At 57.1% G+C, this 16,560-nt stretch overlaps 1 protein-coding gene across 4 annotated transcripts; it reads right to left on the reverse strand.

The window, feature by feature from the left end:
* Nucleotides 1-1,423: 1,423 nt before the first annotated feature.
* NLGN3 (neuroligin 3) lies at nucleotides 1,424-16,308 on the reverse strand. 4 transcript variants are annotated; one of them, XM_081336874.1, is made up of 7 exons: nucleotides 16,188-16,308; nucleotides 15,192-15,251; nucleotides 11,022-11,081; nucleotides 8,910-9,059; nucleotides 7,489-7,674; nucleotides 3,300-4,089; nucleotides 1,424-2,671 (listed from the first exon to the last, which is right to left on the reverse strand). In XM_081336874.1, exons 1-7 carry the CDS (start codon nucleotides 16,291-16,293, stop codon nucleotides 1,822-1,824), a joined length of 2,202 nt encoding a protein of 733 aa, XP_081193000.1. In that variant the 5' UTR covers nucleotides 16,294-16,308; the 3' UTR covers nucleotides 1,424-1,821. The 4 variants fall into 4 exon arrangements, with proteins under 4 accessions (XP_081193000.1, XP_081193002.1, XP_081193003.1 ...); XM_081336876.1 differs by lacking the exon at nucleotides 15,192-15,251; XM_081336877.1 differs by lacking the exon at nucleotides 11,022-11,081.
* Nucleotides 16,309-16,560: the final 252 nt, after the last annotated feature.

The following is a 16,560-nucleotide window of genomic DNA, read 5'->3' on the forward strand; positions in this document are numbered from 1 at the left end:
AGGCCATTATAGCCTGGCCCTCTGCATTCACCCTGGTAGCCTGGCAGGATTGCCAGAGAGGAGGCAGGTGGACCAAAAGCCCTTCTCGACCAGTGGCTGCTTGGGAAGCAGTTCTGAGGGACGGCAGCAATGAGCCGGGTAGAGGCCCCACAGGTGTTCCCTCAAGCAGCTAAGGGAGGTTGCCTCCTAGGGACGCAATAGGTGCCATTCTCCTTCCCCCCCCCCAGGCCAAGAAGAGACAGCACAGCCAGAAGCTAAAAATATCCCTTCCAGTTTATTGGGAGTTTCTCGTTCCTCTGCTCCAAGATACATTCCCCCCCCCCCCCGCCCCCAGTGAGGAGCAGGCTGGCGATTAGTAGAGGAGACACACAGAGTTTTAAATGTCCAGACAGGCTGGATCAAATCCCATTGGTCACCTGCCCGAGTTGCTTGCAGCCCCCCCTCAATGTGTCCCCCTCCCACCACCTCAGAATCCTCGCCTTGCTCGCCGATGGTGTTGCTGACCACCTGCTGAGCCCTCCTGCCCGCCAGGCCCTTCCCAGGCCAGACTCCCACAAGGCAGGGCTTGCTGCCTGCCATCTTTCCCAGCAGACCCTACCCTTGACCCTCTTTCCCCCCAACTCCAGTTCCCAGGCTGACGTCCACCTGTCGCAAGCCTTTGACCTGCCGCTGCAGGGTCTCCGTCAACCAGCAGTCCCACAGCCAGCTCCTCCTCCGGTACCTGTCCTGGACCTGGCAGCCAGCCTCACAGGCCAAGCCTCTTTCTGCCCCATGATCTCCAACCCGCTGCCCCTACCTGTGCCTTCCTCCTCCTTCCCTGCCTCTCCAACCCCGAGAGGGGGAGCCGTGGAGACCAGGGCAGGCTGTTGGCTGCCAAGAAGCTCAAGGCTGAGGCGCCCGACGTGACTGGGCCGGCCTTGGTGCTGCAGCTGGTCAGGGCAGAGGGCAGGAGGAGGCTGCTGGTCCCCAGGATCCAGGAGCATGGAGTGCCCAGTGGACACCAGGGCTAGGAAGGGCAGGAAGGGCATATCAAAAATACAAAAGGGCCTCATGGTTGACTCTGTGCCACTGCCCATCGCAAGGGAAGTCTGCTGGTTTCGTAGTTTGGCACAGATGCAGCTGGAGGGGGGAGGGATTGATGTGCTCGTCTGGGTGACGTGTGTGTCTAATTGGCTGTATCAAGAACACTTAGTTTAAAACCTTTACAAAGGACAAAACACGGTGTCTCCGTTAGTGTTTAAAGAACTAAAGATCTGCTTAAAAAATGTCTTTTGGAAAGAAACAGACAAACAGACAGTATCTCCGCAACATGAAGAGTGTGATATGGAGCCGGGGTACCAAACAGTACCTGCCAGGCCCAGCATCAAGACCAGGCATCCAGGATCCAGTATGGGGTTTAGACTGCCTGCCCCCCAATGGCACCTGTCCAAGAGCTCCAGGAAGTGCCAGCCACCTCCAGCCACAAGGTGGCAGCTAAGCTTGTGGGAGCCGTTCTCTGTGGCTCTAGGTTGGTAGAGAGAGACTGGCAAAGCTCTGTTCCAAGAGTGCCCACTGGGAGGTGCCCAGGCAGAGTCACCCACAGTTGTTCCAAGAGGCGAGGGGCTGCCCTGGGCTTCCTTGGTAGTGCCAGCTGGACCGGGAGCACAAAGGGGTCACTCAGCTCAGGGCAGCCCAGGGGTTTCGCCTTCTCTGCTGGACTCCAAGAAGCCTCTGCTGCTCTGGAGATGAGGAGAGCAAAGCACTTGATACTACGAGCCAAGAGAGTTGCCACGTCTGGCCCCACAGCCCAAGGTCCAGTGAGGCGGAGCGTGTGCATGGCAGCTATACCCGGGTGGTAGAGTGTGAGTGAGGGAGCCCAGTACTGCTAAAGCTGGCAGCAAAGGTGTTGTAGGGGTGCAAGGTCTGCAGCCCCACCAGGGAGTTGGGGATCATGGTGATGGTGTTGGGTGTCATGAGTGGAATGTCGTCGGGTGAGCGGCGCAACGTGAGCGTGTAGTCGGGCAAGGCAGTGAGTCGGAGGGCATCGTGGGTCGGCACTGCCTCGCAGTCTCCGTGGTGGGACTGGTTGGTCTGCAGAGAGGGGATATCCTCTTCTGGGGTATGCCCGATATCGTTGGTGGCCGGTGCATGCTGTGGGCTGGGCTGGCGGTGGGTGTCCTGCCGTCGCTTGTCCTTCCGGTAATAGAGTGCTGCGAAGGCCAGAACGTTGAGGAAGAGAAGGGAAGCCCCCACAGCAATCGTAACGCTCAGCTCAGTGGAGTAATCCCGGGGGTTCTCCACCAGGAGCGTGCCTGCCCCGTCCTGCTCGGGGTTCCACTTCTCCTGCGAACCCTCGCTGGTGTAGGCAGTGGAAATGGCTGGCCGTTTGGTGCTCCAGGCCTTCCCATTGGGACGGCGTGCCATGTGGGAATTCTGGGTGGTGTCAGGTGGCGGCACCTTTGTGGTGGTGGAGGTATAGTGGAACATGTCGTGCAAGTTGTACAGATGTGGGACCAGATGCTTCCAAAAGGCAACCTTGGTGGCACGGTAGTGGTCACGCACCCGAGGCTTGAGGCCAATGTGCAGGTAGAGCTGATCACGTGGGTTGTACTTGGACCAGGCGACTTCCTCAAACCGATTAGCCTTGGTGTGGATGAACTTGGTGTCCTGGGGGACGGGTTTGTTAGGGTCCCTAAAAGAGAACGAGAGCAAGAATGAGGGAGAAAGCATGCCAACAGCAATCCCTAGTGTGCCATTAATCAGGGGGCTCCCTGGGGGGGGATTGTTCCCATTGGAGAACAAGCAGGGACTCCAATATATGGACAGATTCCCTGTCTTTCGAGGGCTGCAGAGAACTGAGCCTTTTCAGAACAAAAATTCATTCAGCTTGGCAAAGACCTAGATTCGTGTTTCAGTAATCTGAAGGATTAAAACTGGACTTTCCCTAAATCACACTGGCTGGGAACTCTGAGAGCTGCAGTCCCAACACATCTGGAGGGGAGTAGGCTAGAGAAAGCAGATCTAGGGGCTCAATCCTTGAGGGGCACCAGAGAAAAAGCGACCTTCAATGCCCTTGAACTACTGGTCCAAGGAGAACAGATATTTCTTTCATCCTTTCCCCCCTTCCTCTCCTTTATGAGATGCCTGTCCCCATTTCCTCCCGCACACCCTGATCCTGACTGCAGAGGGTCTTTCCCTGTCCAATTCCACACAGCACAATTCCAAAGGAGTGCCTGGCTCTGCCCTCTGGGAGTCTCTGGGAGATGCCAGCCAGCCACCCTGCAAAACCTACAAAAGCAGCCTGGGGAGGGGCAACATACCCAGTCTTTGCAAAGTTAGTCCAGTAGGTCATAACAACAGCACTGAGCATGACGTCATTCTTGGAGAAGTTGCAGGGAAAGAGGTCGGTGGGGCCAATCATGGGAGTCCCAAAGACGTAAGGCACCTCGTCTCCATGGGCCGCATCAGACCAGGGTGGCTTCATGAGGCTCTGGCAGTGGTGATAAAAAGCGTAGAAATATGTGGGGGACCCATAGCGAGCGTGAAGGTCAGCGGTCACCACTGATGGCTCAACCCACTGGTGGTCAGTGAAGAGGGCCACCAGGGTCTTGCGTCGAGTTTCTGGGTTGTCCCGGTCAGCCCAGTCTGTGTACATGAATTTGATGGTCTCACGCAGGGTGTCTTTACCCTCTGGGTAGCCGTACAGGTTGTCCACAAAATTGGAGACAGAATAATCAAAATCGCTGCCTGAAACACCATCCTCTGGGTCCACGACGCCCTCCACAAACTTCAGCCCCTCACCCTGGTTGACGCCAAGCATTATGTCATAGTTGAGGAACTCTCCCTGCTCCATCAAGATCTCTGGGTCATCTGGGATGACGTCCCCATCGATGACTGGCCCAAATGCCACATGGTAGCGTGCTGGCTGGATGTCCTGCTCCACCAGTTCCTTGGCAGTTTTCTGCCTCAGGCAGTCCACCATGTCCACAGTGTCAAGAACGTTGCAGCCCACTTTGTCAGCCAGCAAGCTGGTGTACTTCACGGGCTGGTAGTTTACTGCCCAACTGGACAGTGCGGAGCCACTCTGGATGATGGCTCTCTGAAAAAGACCTGTGAGGCGAAGATACAAGCATACAGAAAAGGACGTGCCACCCACGAACAGGTTTCAAGAGAGCTGCTGCTGAAGGGATAGCAGACCAGCAGGCTGTTCTCTATTGCAACCAAGCAAGGCAGATGGCCCAACAGAAAAAGCTCCTCTCCAGCCACGCCGGCTCCTTTGTCCAAGACTAGGATGCAGGACGCAAATCCTGGGCTTGAGGCCTTAGCACAACCCCCTTCTCATCTCTGTTAATCCCTCCCTGGCAGCCATGCCATGTCAGCCTGGCACCCGTCAAGCGACCCTGGTCCCGTTCCACCCAGTCTCCGGGAACAATGGACAGGAGTGGGAGAAGAGGTGCTCTCCCCTCCCCTGCCTCAGACAGGGCAATCTGAAGCTGGCATCGTGGGGGTTAAGCTGTGGTACTTAACCCTGCGTGTTCCACAGAGAACAGCCTTCATTTCCTGCCCAGCTGGGCCCCACTCCGTGCCAATGTGGGCTCAGCAAACTGCACATTCCCCAGGGGCACAAAGGAGCCTTTTTGCTGGCGGGAACACAAGAGGCCGAGGATGCCGGGCCTAGGAAGCCAGCCCACAAAGGCCCTGAGGCTTGCAAAAGAATGCCAGGCCGGGCTGGGTGCCAAGGTTCCTTCCGTGTGGCTTGTCCTCAGAATACAAAAAGGTCCAGGAAGTGCAGCCTCTGCAGCTGAAGCCGGAAGAAGGGGCAGAGGGAAGGAGGGCAGGAGGGCAGGAGCTCCACCACCAGCTCCTGTAGCCCCTCTGCCTCCAGGTAAAAAAGGGGATGCATCTTTGCTACAAAACTGGGGGAAGGGGATGATTTTTATTTATTGTCCCCCACCCCCATCCCTGCGCTCCCTTAAAGCAACTGTGCAGCTTGCAGGGGTACACCCCTTTTCTCCCTTGAAAGACTCTTACACAATCTTGTTCTCCCCAGCCCCCCCCCCCCGGGAGGAAGCCTGCATCAGTCACCTTCCAATCACCAAGTGTCTGAAGTTGCTTCAGCTTCCAATCCACCAGGCTGCATCCCAGAGGGAAGGACTGCCAGCTGTGCCTCTGAAAGCGGCTCAGTGTCTTTGGGCTCACCCCCAAAGCAGCCTCCCTCAACCTGGTGCCCACGCTTCCTCGGTTCTGATATCTTGGCAGTTGAAGCCCCACCCGGAAGCGTCGGGGTTGGGAGGGACCATTGGCCAGTGGTTCCTCACCAACAAAACCCGTTACGCTACCGCTGAACAGGAGAGCTGGGCTAGTTCAGGCCATCCTACCAGTGGCAAGGTAAAGCTGCAGCCAGCTGGCCTGGGCATCCCTCCCCCTTGCCCACCTGCTGTACCAGCCCTGAATGCAGCTATTTGAATATTCTCCTGGTGGTTCTGGATGAGCTTCTCAGGCCCCAGAAATGCATGTCCTGCAAATGACCAGAGCTAATTCTATCACTTTCCAGCTGCTGGGTAGCAGAAACGGATAAATATCTTCTGCACACACAGCAAGATGCAGAAATAGCTTCTGCCTTTTTTCTCCACCTGGGGGACAACCCCCCCCCCCAGACACTATGGGCAAAGTAGAAGACTGATTCTTTCTCGCATCTGGGGAGGGGCGGCTCCTGCCTGCTTTATTGGCTCACAAAAGAGCACTTGGAGTTTGGCTGTGAAGAGGAGGCAGGAGCCCTGCAAAGGAGCATCTCCTGGGTCGCTCTGGGGCTTCTGCTCGGCAGGCAGGATTCCAGCTGGTGCCTAATGCATTCTGGCATGGGAGAGGGGCGGCTGAGCAACACGCCCAGCACCCTCCAGCAAGCAGAGGAAGGCAGCCGCGCCTGAGGAGACCCTGGGGCTACCTTTGCTTGCCTCCATTCCTGGGAGATGAGATCCCTTTGGTGGTTCAGGCAAACAAGGGATTTGGGGTGCAGAAACCCCAAGGGGCCCTCCCCCCTCCCCTCTGCATCACTGCTAATAAATGTGAGATACGGAGGCTCTCCTACATTGGGGACACCCTCCCCCCCTGGTGTCGACACTGCAACGATCTTGGCTGAAGCCATTTTTCCTTCGTTTTCGGTTGCCCAGTAGAATACTTTGGCAGGCTTTCTAACGAAAGACTCAGCCCAGCAAAAGTCAGGCAGCTAGGACCTAATTTGCCCACAGGTCAAATTATTGTTTAGTCTAACCTTAAAACCACTCATCCCCCCTCCCAGTACTGCAACTCTGGGAACCTGTGTGCTTGGTCCACCCTGCCCTAATATTACGATGCTTTTGGCCACGAGACAGACGTTGCTAGCAGCAGCCCACCCTGACTTCTGTGCAGCGGATCCTCCTCAAATAACCCAAAGGAGTGATAACATTAACTGGACTGGGGTGAAGGGGGGGCATTTGCTGGCAGCTTGGCTAATTCCAATGCTCCAGGAGCCATAAAAATAGCATGGAAATATGAGCGAAGCTGCTGTGCTACTTTTTCAGCCACTGCAGGAACTCCTGTGCAGCAAACTGGACGCACAGAAGCTGCTGAATGTCTAATTAAAAAGCAAGACATCTTTCCAAACCCCAAGGGAGCATCTATGCTGGATTACCCATCCATGAGGATGGCATGGATGCCATCAGGCAGGAACAGGGACAAGTGTAAATACTCTTAAAGCTGTCCCAACAGTGACGCTGGGCTGGAAGCCACCCTGTTTTTAACCTGCAGAGTCTTTCTTGATGGACTCTAGAGCTGGAAGGGCCCCCGGCATCAAGCCGGCCCACCTGAGACACACCTCCACCTTCCCGGAGAATGTGTCCCCCCCCATCTACAAAAGGTTCCCACTCTTCCCAAGATCAGCCAGCCAGGATTCAGATGCAGAAGGGGCAAAGAGGGCTGCACAGCCTGACTTTTCAAGGCTTTGCTTGGCAGGTGTTGGGGGCTTGGGCCCATCTCCGCAGTTGTGTTTTCTGAAGGAGATTGAAAGTCCTCTGGCCAGGCTATCCTGGACCATATCTGGCCACAGGTTGCAGCTTCTGAAGACTGTCAGCATCTGCCCTTGGAGAAACTATTGAAGCTGGCTTGGCAAAGGGAATATCCTGAGGTCTGTTTAATTTGAGGAAATCTTGCCTGTGCAACTGTCATCTGATGTGTCTCACCATGGCAAAGAACCTGCTTCAGCCTCTAAGCACTTGTTACCAACTGTTTTCCAATGGTCTTTGTAAATTTCAATTGTTAGTTTATTTTGAAACAGAAGTTATTGTTGCCTCCCCCTTGTAATCCTGAATGCAAAGATACAAGTGCACTTTGAATCCTGTAATTCCACATTATTACAGGAACAAATAGACTATGATAAAAACATGGCGGGGGGGGTCCAGAGAGGAGCGGGTGCAGGAAGAGGGGAAACTTGGGGTCTTCCCCTCTTGGGAGAGGCCAAAAGGCTTCCCTTACCTTCGGAGTGGTGCGACAGGGTGAGCAGGCTGACGCAGGAAGCCCCAATGCCTGACCCAAAGACGGTGATGCGCAAAGGGTCGCCGCCAAAGAAGGCAATGTTTTCGCTGATCCAGCGCAGAGCCTGGATCTGGTCCAAGAGACCATAGTTGCCTTTGGCAGCCTGGTCGCCGGTGCTCAGGAACCCTGCAGGCAGCAGAGGAAAGCCAGTTGCTCCCCAGCCAGGATGGGGCTCCTCAGCCAGACCCTCCATCCCCCCTCCCCACTGCTGACCAGGCCCCGCAGTTTCCTCCTCTCCCCCATGTGAGATTTCCAGGGAGTCTTTTGCCAGGGAAATGCCCCCGTGCCCTTTCCTCAGCCTGCGTGGGCTGAACGAATCTGCTCCCCGTCTTTGCGGCCATCTGCCCCGATGCTCAGCTGTTCATTGGGACCTTTCTGTCCTTGGTTGGATGTTACTCTTAGACTGGACCTAGAAAAGCAGGCTTTAAATGCCTCTCTGGCTTCGTCTAATGCCAAGCCAGTGAAAAACTTAGTGGGTTTCAAGATTTTGAAATGTTTTGGAGCTCGTGAATTCTGCAAGCCCAGGAAAGGGATCAATCCGGAAATGAGGTGAAACGTATTGTAGGAATCTAGGGTGAATCCCGCAGGAGTTCATGTCAGCTTCAGCACCCTGGCATGCAGGCTCACAAGCCGAGTGTGTCATTTCTAGGCTCCTGACCCAGGTGCAAATCCACCCAGGAACAGCCTGCTCCTCTGCCTGGAGACTGCTGCAGCTCAACCCAGGCACCCTCAAAGGCCAAGTCACCATCTGGAGTTAGGGGACCAAGGGCCGTCCCAAAAGTCAAGGATGGAGCTGTTTGTCTATGGAGCAGGCACAAACCTCTCGGAGAAAGAAGGCCTTTCCCAGATGGAAGCCTTGACCCCGCCTGCCTCCCACTCCAAGGAAACCCTCAGGATCCAGCAGGCGGCTTCTGGAGGTGACCTGGCAGCGCCCCAGCAGGACCACGGGATACTCCCTCTGGGGAGGCATATGAGTGGTACTTGCTGAGTAGTGCAGAGAGGAAATGGGTAAACAGGGTTTTTACAATATTTAACCACAGATCAATACTTGCTTTCTGCGGGGCCATAATGGGCAAACACAAGGGAACTCCTAGGAACACAGAGCGGCTTTCACGTCTGTCAGTTTGGCCGAGGGCCTGCCCTGGGGGCCAGGTGCCAGAAAGGGAGGGAACCCCTTCAGGGGAACCGGTGCAAAAAGTGGGGGTGCCAAAGCTGGGGATCTTGCTCCCTGCAGGATCCTGTTCTTATTCCCCCCAAAATGCTAAGGGATGTGGTGGCTCTCCGCGACCTCTCCAGAGGCCCCCACTGGCCTCCCCAACTGGGCTGGAGTGCAGGCAGCTCTGTGGTGAGAACCTCCATACCTAGGACTCCCACACGGTAGTTGAGAGTGATGACGATGACGTTCCCATAGCTGGCCAGCACACTGCCGTCAATCATGTTCCCGGTACCTTCCATGTAGGAGCCCCCATGGATGTAGACCATCACTGGCTTGGCCCCGCTGTCTCGGATGTCTGCAAGGGGGAGAAGCTAGAGACAGGAGTCTGACGTGACCTGCTGGGCACCCACCCTTGGCCCACCTGGACCCTTCCTAGGGAGGCAATTGGAAGAAGAGGCACGGCAGGGACCTCAAGCTCTCTGGTTTCCGGCCTGGCAGACAATGTGGGAAGGTCCCAAGGCTTGCAGGAACTCCCTGCGGTCCCTTGTGCTCTGGTGGCTGGGACTGAGCCCTAGAAAGATGGCGTCACCAGGGAGAGGAAGGGTTGGAAACAGCACCTCTCCTTTCACTAGGTAAATATTCTGGGGGGTGGGGAGGGAGGGAGTAGCCCGTCCCTTTGGAGAAGCTGCTGCTTCACCAGAGACTTGCTAGCAGAGATACACTCAACGGTCCTGCAAGATTCACCTTCCATCCCCCCTCCCCTCTTGCTCATTTCAGTCAAGTGCCCCTGGCACCTGAACTGGGATGACGGCCTGTGCCCCCACAGCAGCTGGCCCTGCCTATCCCGTCCATGCCCTCAACGCAGCAGGAGGAGCAGCCTCTCAGCTCTCCAGGGATGCACACAGGCTTAGAGCTCACACTCCTGGGAGCTACAGTCCCAAGGCAGAGGTGGTCACCTGGCACTGCCCTGTCAAGGATTCCCAGAGGGGGCTCTTTGTCCAACTGGGAGAGTCCCAGAATGCCCACCACCCTAAAGCAAGCAGACATTGTAAGTACAAACATTACAAGCAGAAAATCAGCAAGAAGGACCTCGTGGCAACGTCTGGGCATTTTCTGTTAAGACAGGGACCTCATCTGCCCTTGCCAAGAAGGGACATGGAAGAGCTTCTCCAAGGAGATGAGGGGGCAGAAAAGCCCACCAAGGGCTGAGAAAGGAGCAAAGGAAAGAGGCTGTCCCTTTACCCCCCTCCTCCATTATTGTCCTCAACCTAGGAAAGACAAAGTGCTGACCACAAGAATGGCCCCTAACATGCCAAACAACATTCCCAACAGGGCTGCCAGCGGTGACTCCCAAAAGCACCTCCATCCTGGCTAGTAGGCCTTCGCCTCGGGCATCCGCTTCCAGACCTAGCCCACCAGCTCAGTTGTGCTGGCATTCCAGTTCCCTTTTGGGAAGCATGCCTCTTTGTGCCTGAAGGGCAGCAGATGCCCTGAAGGAGGTCCTCGGGAGGCCTTCGTGCTTCTCTGCCAAGCTGTTTTCACAGGTTGGCTGGGATTTTCTTGGGTGTCACCTTGACCTTTTCCTTCCAGCGAAATTGACGGGCATCTGGCACAGAGGATGCTTTTCTCAGGATTAAATGGCAGCCCCTGCAGGGAGGGAAGCAAGCAAAGCCAGCTCCCCGTGCCCAAGGACACTGCTGCCCGTGGCATGGACAGAAATTGGCAGAGGGGCAAGCTGCAGATCCCGTTCTGTTGCAGGAGGGCACCACTTCGTCCTCTGCCCAATGCCAATGGCGCCCTTTGCAGCCATGTTTCCAGTGCCCCTCCTGCCCAGACTTGTGCCTCCCTGCCCTCCAAAGCGCTGTGCCCCCATGCCCCCCGCCTTTTGCAGAGGCTCCTCCAGCCAGGAAATAGCCCCCTTCCCTGAGCGCCTGGCTGGGGGAAAGAGCAGCCAGGGGGTGTGCTGAGGACTCGGGCTGGACCCAGCGGGGGGGGGGGATGAGAATGGCAAGCACCACTTTCTCCCAGAGGCGCTGCTCCTGCAAGTGACCTTCTGTGTGGGGAAAGGCCAGAAATCCAGAGCGTCTGAGCTGAGAGGGACCCTGCAGCCCCTGGTCTCACCTTCCCAGCCAGCAAGCAACCCAGGGCAGGGGGCAGCAGGGCTCCCTCCCCATCCAACCACTCAGCACCCAGAGAGACAGAGACACAAACGGGGAGGGGGGGGCAGCAGCAATGAGGACGTGCATGAGAGAGAGAGAGGGAGGGAGGGAGGGAGAGTGGGTTCATGCATTGACAGCCACTTGGCACACGCAAATACCTTCGTCTTCATCCCCGTCATTATCCGCTAAGTCCTCGCCCTGTTTCTTAGCGCTGGAGCCTGGGGACCAAACACGAGGAGACCGAACAAAAAGGAAGAAGGGGGCAAAAAAGAGAAACCAAAACAGGAAGGAAGAAAACAAAAGAGAATTCAAACATAGCATGGCTGCAGAGAAGGTGGGAAGGTCACCTGGCCCAGGCTTCTGCTAAGCCTCTGGCACCCCTCAGACCTCCGGCAGCAGCACTGGGGAGGGGGCAGAGGCTTTCCTCAGCAGGGGCCCGTCCCCAGGGTCAGGGAAAAGGCCAGGTGGAGCTCGTGGGGAGGGGAAGGCCAGCTGCAGAGGTCACGCCTGAAGGAGGAAGGAGGGGGCAGCCCACCGGACCTGTCCCTGCGAAGCCAGCCTGGATGGCCCCTGAGGTTCGGGGTGGCATCCCTTGAGTGGCAAGCCCTCTTTGGATAGTTGGGCCTGGCATAGTTGTTGTGGGCATCACCGTCTAGCAGCCAAAGGGTAGAAACTCTGAACTGCCGTGGGACGAATATTTGTGCCCTTGGCATGACAGGTCACTTCATTGCACAACAAGTCCCTTGACTTGTGCATTTGCTTGCACCAGCCTGTGGCACGTGGAGGGCCAGGGCTGTGGTCATCTCCCTAAAGGTCTTATGGTGACCTCCAGAACTACCCTCGGCTCTTGAATATGAACTGGCCCTTGCCACAAGCTCCTCCGGACTTTGGCTTGCCCACATGCCAACCAGGTGCAGCAGATATGGGCTCTTTCTGTTGCCCTGCAGGTGTCCCTTCTTTGCTGCTCCCTTGAGAAAAGGGGGCTGGAGAAGGCCTGGCAGGATGCTTTGGGGGCTCTGTGTGCTCCTGGAAGCAAACCTTAAACATCTGCAGCACCCCAGATAAATGCACACCGAAGGCTCCTATCCCCATCTGGCCCCGGCCACCCTGGGCAGCATTCAGTCCAGCATGCCAAAAAGGCCCTGCCCATCTTAGGGAAGAGTCAGCAGGCGTCCAGCTGCCCATCCAGCCTCTGAGAGGTCGGAGGCTCCACCCTTATAGGACAAAGTCCTGGGCCAGCCCAAGGGGACAGATTTGGGAGACTTGCATGTGCCTCCACCTTCCCCTCTGCCCGGCTGCCACACAACGAGGCTCCGGCCTGGATCAGCTGAGAGCAGAACAAAGCGCTCCTGTCTCCAGCCGCTGCTGCTCAGATGCCAGGCCTGCATGGTCACCATGGAAACTGAGGCAGAGAGAGGCTGCGCTGGTCCTCCTGCTCGTGGCTCTGCAGGGCGCATCAACCCGGCCCCGGCCATGTTTCTCCAGATCCCCAGTGCAATCTGGGGGCAGGGAGGAGTACACTTTGCCCGGGCCTGTGGGGCATCCGGAGATGAGCAACCTGCCCAGCCAATCCCCGTTCAGAGGAAGCTGTGGGGAGGCAGCTGAGAAGCTGCGTTGGAGGGATCAGCCCAGGGCGGGGGATTATGGGCAAAGCCTGGTAGAGGGTTCATGGGCACTGTGCAATGGAGCAGCCATGCGCAATATGGCCGACAGAGCCAAGCCAGCCCTGGCCCAGGCACGGGTTACTTTTGACCCCTGGCAGCCGGAGGGAGGGGGGGAGGGAGGGAGGGAGGGAGCGGGGAAGGTATGTCCATCTTCCACCAGGATGAGGAGGAAATGAGGAAGGGGTGATTGATTTCTTTGCTCTGGTGGGAACCTGCCACGCCACATCAAAGCTGAATGAAAGGAAATGCTTTAGAGATGGTGCAAAAGAGAGGCACCAGGGACTCAGCTGACATGGATACCTTCTCCTTTCCAACAGTTTTAGGTGGAGATGCAAATTCTTGCTTGACAGATTAACCAGGATATGAGCACAAGCAGAAACCACAGCCACACTGGAGAGCCAGCGAGGGGGAAACATCTGAGCTAAATTGGGCCCAGCTGTGAAGGGGCAGACAGACTTAAAATTAGCCCCATCAGCCCCATAAGGGCACAATTCCCATAAGCTGCAGGAAATTTGTCAGAAGCTGATTTGCAGTGACTCCTCACTGGGAAACAGCCATTCCTAACTTGGCCTCCCTCCCTGAATAGCGGGGCTGGAGGTGCTCCTGAAGAAAGCGGGCAGATGCAAGCCAAAGAAGAAAGGGAAATAGCTATTTTGGTATTTATGGGGGTCCTTCCCCCAAAAGGCATGCGATACCCTCCTTCTCCAGGATTGAGCCCTTCTCCTCATCCTGGTTTTGTGACATCGGGTTGAGTGGGCCCCAGAGTCCTTACGGGAGAGAAGCAGCTTCTCTGATGCCCCCCCCCCGTTGCAATGGGATGCCTGGGGGGTGGGGTTGGCTCCTCCTTGAAACTGTTCAGTGTTAACTTTCTCCAGACCCACTTTCTCTTTCCTGGAGAGTCCTACATCAGCATTCGTCAATGGGCAAGTCAAAGTATGTAGCTGCATTCACACAAAATGCTAAGCCATCCCTAGTTGGATTCACACAATGCACCGAAGCATAATCCCCGACTAAATGACTGGCAGAGTTCTCCCAAAATGCTTAGGCTCTCAGTCATGTGCCTGCCTGCTAGCTAACCATGTCTTCCTTGCTGGTAATTAGGGTTTGCTGAATGGCCCACATGGACTGGGTTCATAGATGCACTAAGCCACGGTTTACAAACCACCACAGCTACTTCAGGAAGACTGCTAGCCCGGTCACAGCCTTCCCTGCTTTCCTGGGCAGCTGTGTTTGACTGGAGCCCCAGGAATTGAGGGCTCCCACCCCCCCCCACCCTTCTTCAGGGAGAGAAGGGGAACCCAAGCAGATGTTCCGGGTTCAAACAGAGGAAACTACCTGGGGGTGGGAAAGTCTTTGCTTAAGCTGCTGGGATGGGAAGCTGCCTCACATGCCTGAAGCCACCAGCCCTCTGTGTGCGTTTGTGTGCCGGTGTGCCGGCAATGCCCACTAATTCTGGTCCCCCCTTAACTGCTTGGTATGACTCCCTCCTTTGCTCCCTGAAGCCCCTTCTAAATTGCTGCATGCTTTTGGCCATTTGGCTGGGAATGACAGGAGCTGAAACCCAACACGCAGGGGTCGGGTGGGGTGTCCACAACCTGGGGGATCTGCCCTCTGGAGTCCAATCACATGAAATGAGCCCCCCTCCTCCTTTTTCCCACTGGAACGCCTCCCCTTGATTCAAAACTCAGGGATCAGTTTCCTCTTCCTTGGGAAGAGCTGTCCAGTCCCCGGGCGCCCCACAGGACAGCGGGAGTAGAGCAGGGGAAGAGCCCGGAGCGGCTTCGGCCATCCCCACAACAGGCCTGGTTGGGTGACATTTCCAAAAGCTCAAAAGGAGATTGGCACCTTCATGCCTGGGCCGTGGCGAAGGAATAACAGAGGAGACTTGACACAAGCTGCTGCTCCATCATGGGTTGACCCTTTGTGAGGAGGAAGGGGGGCACAGAGCCAGCCAGCTCTTGAGGGGCTGCAGAGGTTCCCTGCCTGCTCCTCTCCACTCCTGGCCAAGGCTGGGGGGGGGCAGAGCTCCGAAAAGACAACTGGGGCAAAGCAGACCCAGAGGTAGCCCTGAAGCCAGCCTTCCCCGGGAGGCAAGGGGAGTCCGGCTCAAGAGAGGAAGGAGCTGTGGAGTTGCCGTTCTGCCAGGTAGAGGGAGGAGCCCAGCGCAGGGTGTGCTGCGCTGTACCTGCTTAGGGACCCAGGGGCCACAGTGGCAGGGAAAGGGCACCCACTGCATGGGGGTTGCTGTGGCGGGGCAGCCACTCCCCAGAGAAGCAGGCCAGAAGCAGGGTATCCTTAGTCCTCTGCCCGCTGGCGTGGCCTTTCCCAGAACTGCTGAGAAGGAACTGGGCAGAATCGCCTTCCAGTCGACTCTGGATGCAAAGCCAGCTCCAGCCCAGTGTGGGACAGGGGAGAAGGGAGCCCTCTCCCCTGCCCTCCCAGCGATAGGCAGCCAATGCCATCCAGCTGTTCCTAGGTGGGAATGCCAACCCCCCCCAAAAAGAGAGGGTGCTCTCCTGGAGGACTGGCCAGAGAGCCCTTCCAAGTCAATAAGGCCCCCACCCCCACCCTGCTGTGGCATGGGGCAGGGCAGGCGCCCCCTGGCGCTCACTCTCTCACTTGCCTCTCTCTGTGCCCTCTGCCAGGCCCCGGCTCGCTACCTACCTCCTTTCCTACATATTTTCTTGTTGGGTTTTCGGGCGCATTCCTTGGAAATCCGTTTTACTGTAAAATGAATAAAAGACTACAAAATAACAGGAGGCCCCAGCGGAGGGTGTGGGCATGCAACCCATCCTTCTCCCCACTCCACTCCCACACAGCCCCCCACCCCCTTTGGGGCTGACCACAGGGAGGGCAGAGGGGAGCAGAGCAGCAGCTGCTCTGGGGCATCTCTGAGGCCAGGCAGGGTGCAGGAGAGGAGGGCCTGTGAAGCATGAAGCCCCCTCCTCCCTGCCTGGGGAGGGGACCAGCTCCCCCAGTGCTGCTGCTCCCCTCGACAGGGCCAGGGTCTCTCGGTGGGACCCCTTGCGGTGAGGCCAAGTGTGCTCAGGAAGGGCTACTTACAGTTCCAACGGGGGAGCCCTGGAAAGGAAGGGTTAAGGTGCTGGGCCTCACCACAAAGAGCCCCCCCCCCCGGCTGCCCCTGCTAGTGGAGACCCTCCTCTGACCAGGGAGTGGCATCTGCTAGGCTGAGCTCAAAGACTGGGTGAGGTTTGGAAGAGAGAGAGAGACCCCCCACCAGAACTGTCCTGCCAAGGACCCTCTGGAAACGGGGGCAGGGGGGATGGAGAGAGAGAAGGTTGGGGGAATGTTGACCCTCAGACAAGCCTGAGGGCACCTAGGGCTCCCTGCTGCTCCCCAACCAGCCAGGATACCCTGCAGCTGACCGGAGAGTTCTCCTGTCTTGCCCACCCAGTTAAGGATGAGGATGATGGGGGCAGGGGGAGACGAGCGGAGGAGGAAGGGCCCGTGTGGAGAAAGAGCGAGAAGGAGCACATGGCAGCCGGGAGGGACAAGCAGAATGGCCAGAAATGGATGCGCACAGACAGCCATGCATCGGGAGGAGAGCAAGTGACGGCAGCATGCTCAAACCGCAGAGAGACACGCGTGCACACACACATACAACACACACGTCCTACAGGCACCCCGCTGGGGACTCACCATCCTCGGTGGGGATGTAGATGTTGAGGTACAGACAGTCCTCATTGGGGTCCTGGATGTAAGTGGCCACAATGTCCAGGTTGGAGGTGAACCAGATGGGGAGCATAATCTCGGGCACAGCGGTGTGGATGTTCTGCGGGCACACTGGGGGGAAGTGGGTGGCATTCCGGATCCCCGACCAGGACGGTGGAGGCTCAGGGGGCAGGAAACGCTTGTCCCCAATGGGAGGCGCGGCGTAGGGCACCCCCAGGTACTGGTCCACCGGCCCCAGGATCTCGCTGGGTAGGGGCACCCGCACCCCACGCAGCTTCCCGTAGTGAGTGTTGACGGTGGGCGAGTAGGCCTGGCTCTCCATCCGCACCACGGCTGAGGC

Source organism: Vipera berus (genome assembly GCF_964194415.1).
Source record: "Vipera berus genome assembly, chromosome: 11".
NCBI classification, from domain to species: domain Eukaryota; kingdom Metazoa; phylum Chordata; class Lepidosauria; order Squamata; family Viperidae; genus Vipera; species Vipera berus.

What these genes read in the sequence shown, in the direction of transcription:
- NLGN3 (XM_081336874.1), bottom strand. Translation starts at nt 16,293, where the DNA reads ATGCTCCCCATCTGGTTCACCTCCAACCTGGACATTGTGGCCACTTAC. An exon ending in CTACATCCCCACCGAGGATG is followed by an intron (nt 15,252 to 16,187) that starts GTGAGTCCCCAG and finishes TTCATTTTACAG; the next exon opens with TAAAACGGATTTCCAAGGAA. An exon ending in TGACGGGGATGAAGACGAAG is followed by an intron (nt 9,060 to 11,021) that starts GTATTTGCGTGT and finishes TCCCCCTTGCAG; the next exon opens with ACATCCGAGACAGCGGGGCC.